The 8,494-nt window shown below is 36.7% G+C and overlaps 1 protein-coding gene across 2 annotated transcripts in view; it reads left to right on the top strand.

Moving 5' to 3' along the window:
• The first annotated feature begins 6,934 nt into the window (after positions 1-6,934).
• The window catches only part of LOC144854065 (conserved oligomeric Golgi complex subunit 1-like), a 51,191-nt gene continuing 49,631 nt past the window's right edge, over positions 6,935-8,494 (top strand). For both annotated transcript variants that reach the window (XM_078711948.1, XM_078711947.1), the window contains exons 1-3: positions 6,935-7,079; positions 7,299-7,410; positions 8,222-8,325. In XM_078711948.1, coding sequence (XP_078568074.1) covers positions 7,003-7,079; positions 7,299-7,410; positions 8,222-8,325 — 293 coding nt within the window. In that variant the 5' untranslated portion in view covers positions 6,935-7,002. The remainder of the gene's footprint in view (positions 7,080-7,298; positions 7,411-8,221; positions 8,326-8,494) is intronic.

Here is an 8,494-nt window from a genome sequence, read left to right as displayed (position 1 = left end):
ATAATTTTACTGAAGAAATTCTTTTCAACCCTTTTGTTTATAGAACATTCTAATTATCATGCCTAACAAATATCCTCATATCGGGTGTTTATTTAATTTTAAATTAAACAAGACAGTGAAGAGGCACGGAATAATACGTACACGGACGTACGACGAATACACACACGCACGTCATCATTTACGACATATAGTGGTGATATGATGCAATTTTATAATGGATATAATGATGGGATTGCCTTTCCAGGCTTACAATCAATGTTCATTGTATTATAATAGTAAACTGAATTATAAATAAATTGTTTTACGTAATTTGTTGCATATAAAATAAAAGACACAGACGTAGCCTACGTTTCCTATAAAATATGTTACATTTAAATAATTATGTACTGTTAAATGACATTATGCTGGATAATACTATAATCTTAAACTATGTTTACAAATTATTAATATAGGCCTAATAATAATAATAAATATTCATCGACCAAAGTAAAAATAATCTAGATCGTATAACATCATTTTATCGCGACCAAAATTAAACGCGATCGATTTCGAACGCGACTGATATCATTGTAAAACTCCGGCGGGGTTTCCCCATCTTCAGATGGTGCGTTGTAGTGCGACAACGGCGGAGTAATTACGGGGGTTCCCTCTGGTAAGCTAGCACGTTAGTGCGACCGCGGAGTGATTAGTCGGGGGCTTCCTCTCTGATGATGGGGGTGCGTGCCGATCGTGTGACCTGAGACTACATGGCGGGGCTTCCCCTTTTATGCCTACACGTTCCGTGTTATTTTGTGTATCATTGCGACATTTTACGCACTTGTAAACTATTTGTTAACGTTTTGGGGCGACTTTGCGATAGGGCGACTTTGCGATGGGGCGACTTTGCGATGGGGCGACTTTGCGTTGGGGCGACTTTGCGATGGGGCGACTTTGCGATGGGGCGACTGTGTCGGGGCGACTTTGTTTTGGGGCGACTTTGCGATGGGGCGACTGTGTAAGGGGCGACTTTGTATGGGGCGACTTTGCGATGGGGCGACTTGACTAGCATCCAATATACGTACCACACCACACACCACCTCAAAATCCGAGGTATATTCAGAGCGTCATTCTGACGATGGAGCATTCTCTACTTCTCTACGTAGCGCCATTTATGCCTTTATTTACTTCAGAAATAGATATAGTACTACGGTAACTGGTCCAGTCACTTCATTTTAATATATTTTGTATGTTCATACACTGTGCTCAATTGAACCCAATTTGCCACCAGGGGAGCACAGTGGTATAAAATAGAAATAAAGTCACTAAATTTTAATATCCTTTGTTGATATAAAGTTTGCGGTACACCATGTTCTGAAAAGAACTGTTGAGTTTCTCGACGTTTCGATCAATATGCTTTGATCGTCCTCAGTCCTCCTAATATGCTTTGTGTTTCCTTTAGCAGAGTAAAAAAGTTAAAATTTTGATGTTGTTAATCTTTACATTAGAAGATTGTTCAAATCATGTAAATAAAACATTTTCCGGCTGGGAACCTATCAGCTCCCCTCTTTTAGTTTGCAAAAGTAATCTCGAAAAGAACTTCATTTGGAAAAGAAGCCCACCCAAGAGTACCAAAAATGAAGGAGCACATGGGCTTTTTTCCGAGGTTTTATGGTAGTCTATTTAATGGAAAATAATGCCATGCAACTTTGTTTCTGATTTTAAAAAAGTCCACTTGTGTTAGGCCTGACATTTACAACCCTCAAAATATCTCTCTTTTAAAATAAAAGAAAAACAATATTCATTATTTTATTTATTTATTTATTTATTTTTTTTTTATTTAAAAAAAAAAAAATATCTGTAGAGGTTCGAACCCAATCTACTAGAGCTAAGAGCACCCAAACCTGAGCATTACCCGTTAGGCCACAAAGTAGTACATGACTGAACAGCTGATAATAGTCTATTTATACGTGTATTACGTAATTCATCAGTACGTTATAACTATCATATTAACCTTGTTAAAACCAAAATGATCAGTTAGCTCAGTCGCCTGAGCGTCGTGTTGACAACACGTATGTCGTGGGTTCGATTCCCACGCTGGTCGGTGGAATAGAGTTAAAGGCATGCGGCCACTGTGTTTGGGGTTCACAGAATTATACGTCCCCCTTTCCACCACACATCATGAGGCGACAACATCAATGCATCTGGTGATGTGCTGGAAACGACCCCAAAAGGCTGTGGCAGGGCCTTAGTGCTGAGGCAGGGAGAGCACATTTAACATCTTTTTTTTTATTTAATTTTTTTTTTTTCAACCCGTATTCGATCCCGTAAATTTTAGGTTTGCCGCCCTCAATTTTAAAAGAAATTGAATTTATATTTTCATCGCAGGTGTACGAAACGGTTTGGTATGCCGTGCGTTGTTGTGCAATGGTTGTGCAGGTGTAGTGGGAAAGATGGTATTGTTAGTCATTCGCGGTCAACACGCCACACTGTTAAATTTTAATTTTGTTAATCAATGTTGCTACATTGGTAGCGAAAATGTCCGATTCATGCAGACTCAATTCTATTGTAAAATGTTATGAATAAACTTTGATGGTAGTTGCTGTGTATGGCCGCAACCATCCCCAGAATAAACATGTTTTAAACAGATAGTTTGTCTTCGATGGTTTTTGTATGGGGATAATGGAGAGTTAAATAAGATCAAATATAGAACATTTGCAAAGATGCCGATTTTTAGACCAATTTCGAAGCTTACACTAATTCCGCCGCCGGGCTAGGCCTTAGGTATATACGAAGTCGAGTTTTAAAGTAGAAAACCCCACCTAAAATTTTGAAGTCGCATCTGGATAGTTGAAATTTTAACATTATCATAATTATCATAGGTGATTATGTATAGTTATAAGTATAAGTACAATTCTGGGCTCTATTTTCATTATTAGCTCTGCCCCTACCATGGTGGGCTAGTACTGAAGACTTAATATTTAATTTCATATGTTAATGAATTATAGGAGCACTTTCCGATGACAAGCTCTAGTGTCCCTGGTGAGTCTTATATAGTTTGTTTCATATAATTTAAAATCATGTAAAGTGCCATTTTTTTCGGGCGGGAACCTATGCAGCTCAATTTTTCAAAATTATCTTTGCTCAGCCCCAAGCATGGTGGGGTACTGAAGATTCCTATACATGTTTGAAAAAATAAGATGTCATTTCCGGAGACCTTGCAGCTTTATTTTAAACAGTTTGGTATGCCGTGCGTTGTTATGCAAATGAGTTTGTGCAGGTGTATTATGGGGAAGATGGTATGTTAGTCATTCGCGGTCAACACGCCACACTGTTAAATTTTGATGTTGTTAATCTTTACATTAGAAGATTGTTCAAATCTTGTAAATAAAACATTTTCCGGCCGGGAACCTATCAGCTCCCCTCTTTTAGTTTGCAAAAGTAATCTCGAAAAGAACTCCATGTGGAAAAGAAGCCCACCCAAGAGTACTAAAAATGAAGGAGCACATGGGCTTCTTTTCGAGGTTTTATGGCAGTCTATTTAATGGAAAATAATGCCATGCAACTTTGTTTCTGATTTAAAAAAAGGTCCACTTGTGTTAGGCCTGACATTTACAACCCTCAAAATATCTCTTTTAAAATAAAAGAAAAACAATATTCATTATTTTATTTATTTATTTATTTTTTATTTATTTTTTTTTTATTTAAAAAAAAAAATATCCGTAGTGGTTCGAACCCAATCTACTAGAGCTGAGAGCACCTAAAGCTGAGCATTACCCGTTAGGCCACAAAGTAGTACATGACTGAACAGCTGATAATAGTCTATTTATACGTGTATTACGTAATTAATCAGTACGTCATAACTATCATATTAATCTTGTTACAACCAAAATGATCAGTTAGCTCAGTCGCCTGAGCGTCGTGTTAACAACACGTATGTCGTGGGTTCGATTCCCACGCTGGTCGGTGGAATAGAGTTAAAGGCATGCGGCCACTGTGTTTGGGGTTCACAGAATTATACGTCCCCCTTTCCACCACACATCATGAGGCGACAACATCAATGCATCTGGTGATGTGCTGGAAACGACCCCAAAAGGCTGTGGCAGGGCCTTAGTGCTGAGGCTGGGAGAGCACATTTAACATCTTTTTTTTTATTTAATTTTTTTTAAATTTTATTCGATCTCGTAAATTTTATGTTTGCCGCCCTCAATTTTAAAATAAATTGAAATTATATTTTCATCGCAGGTGTACAAAACGGTTTGGTATGCCGTGCGTTGTTATGCAATGGTTGTGCAGGTGTAGTTGGAAAGATGCTATTGTTAGTCATTCGCGGTCAACACGCCACACTGTTAAATTTTGATTTTGTTAATGTTGCTACATTGGTAGCGAAAATGTCCGATTCATGCAAGATATTGCATTGTAAAATGTTATGAATAAACTTTTACGGTAGTTGGTGTGTATAGCCGCACCGTCCCCAGAATAAACATGTTTTAAACAGATAGTTTGTCTCCGATGGTTTTTGTATGGGGTAAATGGAGCGTGAAATAAGATCAAATATAGAACATTTCCAAAGATGCCGATTTCTAGACCAATTTCGAAGTCGGACTAATTCCGTCGCCGGACTAGGCCTTATACGAAGTCGAGTTTTAAAGTAGAAAACCACACCTACAATTTTGAAATCGCATCTGGATAGTTGAAATTTTAACATTACCATATTATTATCATAGGTGATTATGTATAGTAATAAGTATAAGTGCAATTCTGGGCTCTATTTTCATTATTATTAGCTCTGCCCCAACCATGGTGGGCTAGTACTGGAGACTTAATATTTAATTTCATATTTCCATGAATAGGTGCACTCTCCGGGGACACTAAATAAGTATTTATCTTAGACACAAACGCAAGTTATTAAAATAACTGATATGGCTTGAAACTAATTTTTATAGAGTACCGATATTTAACATATATACCTGGAAGTTTGAAATATTTTTGAAGTATTTTCAGAAGTATTTTTCAAAATTCAAACATGATGTGGTTCCCGTAATTTCACCTATGTTACACTGTATATAATTATACAGTACACTGTAGAGTATAGAGCATATATTCTATGACACATAATAGGCACCAATCAGCACCATAAGCATCATGTCAGGTCACAGGATTGCATAAATCAATATTTTGCAGTAATATTTAACATACGTGCATGTTTTTAAAAAATTAAATATCAGTAAAATTATAATAATTATCACCTAAAATTCGTCAAAGTGACAAATTAAATTCTAGTTCTCGATGTTTTTGTATGTGGCTATTTCGCTGTGCTCCACCACTGGTGCCAAATTGGATCCACTGGAGCACAGTGTATTAACATACGAAAATATATTGAAACTTAATTGAGTCCACTGGAGCACAGTTTAACATACGAAAAGATATTAACATTCAATAACTTATTTCTAGTTTACATCACTGTGCTCCACTGGTACCAAATTGTGTCCACTTGAGCACAGTGTATTAACATACGAAAAGATATTTAAACTTAAGTGACTTCAAATTAGGTCCACATGAGCACAGTGTATTAACATACGAAAAGATATTTAAACTTAAGTGACTTCAAATTAGGTCCACTTGAGAACAGTGTATTAACATACGAAAAGATATTTAAACTTAAGTGACTTCAAATTAGGTCCACTTGAGCACAGTGTTTTAACATACGAAAAGATATTGAAACTTAAATTACTTTATTTCTATTTTACATCACTGTGCTCCATTGGCGCCAAATTGGGTCCACTTGAGCACAGTGTATTAACATACGAAAAGATTTTGAAACTTAAATGACTTTATTTCTATTTTATATCACTGTGCTCCACTGGCGCCAAATTGGGTCCACTTGAGCACAGTGTATTAAAACATACGAAAAGATATTGAAACTTAAATGACTTTATTTCTATTTTATATCACTGTGCTCCACTGGCGCAAAATTGTGTCCACTTGAGCACAGTGTATTAACATACGAAAAGATATTAAAATTTAGTGACTTTATTTCTATTTTATATCACTGTGCTACCCTGGTGCTAAATTGGGTCCACTTGAGCAGTTACCGTAGTACAATTTCTATTATTGAAGTTAATAAAGGCATAAATGGCGCTTCGTAGAAAAGTAGAGGATGCTCCAGTCGCCAGAATGACGCTCTGAATATACCTCGAGGCAAAATCCATAATAAACCCAAAGCTGTACCCGCCGTTTGAGGGCCTGAGATGCAAGGTATGACGTACATCCGGTATGATTCTTCCAATGCAAATATTTTGGAGTGATCCACACATCTTTTGTTGAGTAGTAACAGTGACAGGCCTAGCATACTGCAACTACCAAGAATGACTGCTCAACTCTAGAGGGCCTAGATATCAGTCAGACGATGAACCCTCTTGTGGGTACGTGTAAACAGAGATTGTATCTTTAAAAAACTTGAATAAATTGTTCTATTTATAATAATAAAAAAAATAATGTGTAGGCCCTACTACTACTAGTAAGTAGGCCTAGATAGCTAACTAGTTGATAGTAGGTAGGCCGAGTAGTCTAGGCCTCACTACACACTCAGCAGGCAGAGAGCTCAGCAGGCTAGCAGTCTCTTAAAATAAAGAGTAGCCCTAGGGCTTTAGGCCTACTAGGCCTAGCTAGGCTAGGCCTCCTTTAGTAGGCCTATTTATACAGTAGTTAGGTACAGGACAGTGTATAGATAGGCCTAGGTAGGCCCTCTTTGACCGGGGCTAAGCTGATATAGGCCTAGCTAGGTAGGCTAGTTAGGCTAGGCCTAGGCGTACTGTATTCAAAGTTTGATTTTTTTAAACCTATACTAGGTAGGCCTAGTATACAGCATACTAGAGAGAGTATTTGCGAATTATTAATTTATGAATTTTTGTTTTAATTATAGATACTGTTCTAATAATAAAGTCAAACAATATTGGTTATTGTTTGTGATTGACATTTTTATTAGCATTTGTGATAACTAAAATCTAGGCCTAAGCCAAAAGGATGGAGAAGATAGATACAAATACACTTTTTGAGCAGTACACAGTTGAAGAGATTCGGCAGGTGGAACGGAACACTAGGTAAAGTATAAAAAATGTATTCCTAAATGAATTAGTGTGTGAATTACTTTTATAGTATTTGATGAGGAGTTTAAATATAATACATCATGTCACAGCTTCTAAATGCTTCACTTTATTAACCTGGACATTTTAGGAACAAGCAATGTAACAACTATTAGATTGAACTCCTGATCCTGCAAAATGTGATCATGGTTTCATCTTATTTTTACTCTTTTATAGGGCTGACATTGAGAAAAAGAAAGAAGATCTAAGACAAATGGTTGGTGAACGATATCGTGAACTTATTGAAGCTGCTGATACAATTACAGATATGAAGCTGTGCTCTGATCAAGTATGTTATTTTGTCTTATAAACCTGGAGGGGGGGGGGGTGTCACTCTTAAATATCTCCATATGGGGAGGTGCCGAATTTACGGAGTATATTTTCTCTCTTGGCCCTTTTCCTGTTCGTCTTGGTAGTTCAAGTCCATTTTTCAGTAAATCAGGTAGTGCAAGTGACTCATATCTCGAAGTGGCTGCTGCACCTCCCTGTTTGGTTTGTATACAAGTTTCAGTATAATAATTGTAAAATCTGGTGTGAGACGGAAGAAATGAAGCATAGAGACGACCATGTAAGTTACGATAAGTACAAGTGTTTAATAGCAAAACAACATACCTTTAAATACAGTAATACTTAGCACGCCACCACTCAGGTGTGTATGTAAATTGAGGTCTAGCGCCATCATATTACAATAATCAGAATCATATTGGGTATTGTCATTATTTGGTCCATTGTATCTGAGAAACGGAAGCGATATTATATATTATACGTTTTCTCTGTTTCTCTATTTTATATTACTGTACCTTACAAATTAAGGCACAGAACAAAATCTAAACCACCCGGTTTCCTGAAAATTAATTAATTTAGAAACAATAAAGATGAGGAATTCTGTGAGAAATGAGAAAAAGCCGTCCCAATCAAGGCTTACATGATTCATTTGGTTGTGATCAATTTATGTGTTATGTTGTTACATATAGTTCCATGTAGTTATGCTCTGGTAGAATATATAAATTAAACAAAGGTAACATATACTGAGTCAGGCCTTGAATTGTAGCATAGGAATTGGAATACTGTATAATTTTAATTTTATTGTTAATTTTTAGATTGTAAAGTCAGTAAAAGATATGCAGAACTATTGTGCTACACTGCAAAGAACACATTTATCTAAGGGGATTGGGAACTCAATTAGGCCACAGGCTAAGGACAGGTGAGATTCTAGTTCAATTTATTCAAATTTATTCAGATATGTGTTTTGATAACAATAACTGGGGCCCTCAATAGAAGCTAAATCTTGTCTCACGAGGGCCCCAACAATACATAATACACACGCCAGGCTAGTGATCTGGAGGTTGTGGGTTTGAATCCCACCCGAGAAT

Source organism: Antedon bifida, chromosome 10 (genome assembly GCF_963402885.1).
Source record: "Antedon bifida chromosome 10, ecAntBifi1.1, whole genome shotgun sequence".
In the NCBI taxonomy this organism is placed as follows: domain Eukaryota; kingdom Metazoa; phylum Echinodermata; class Crinoidea; order Comatulida; family Antedonidae; genus Antedon; species Antedon bifida.
This window is presented reverse-complemented; position numbering and strand designations above follow the sequence as displayed.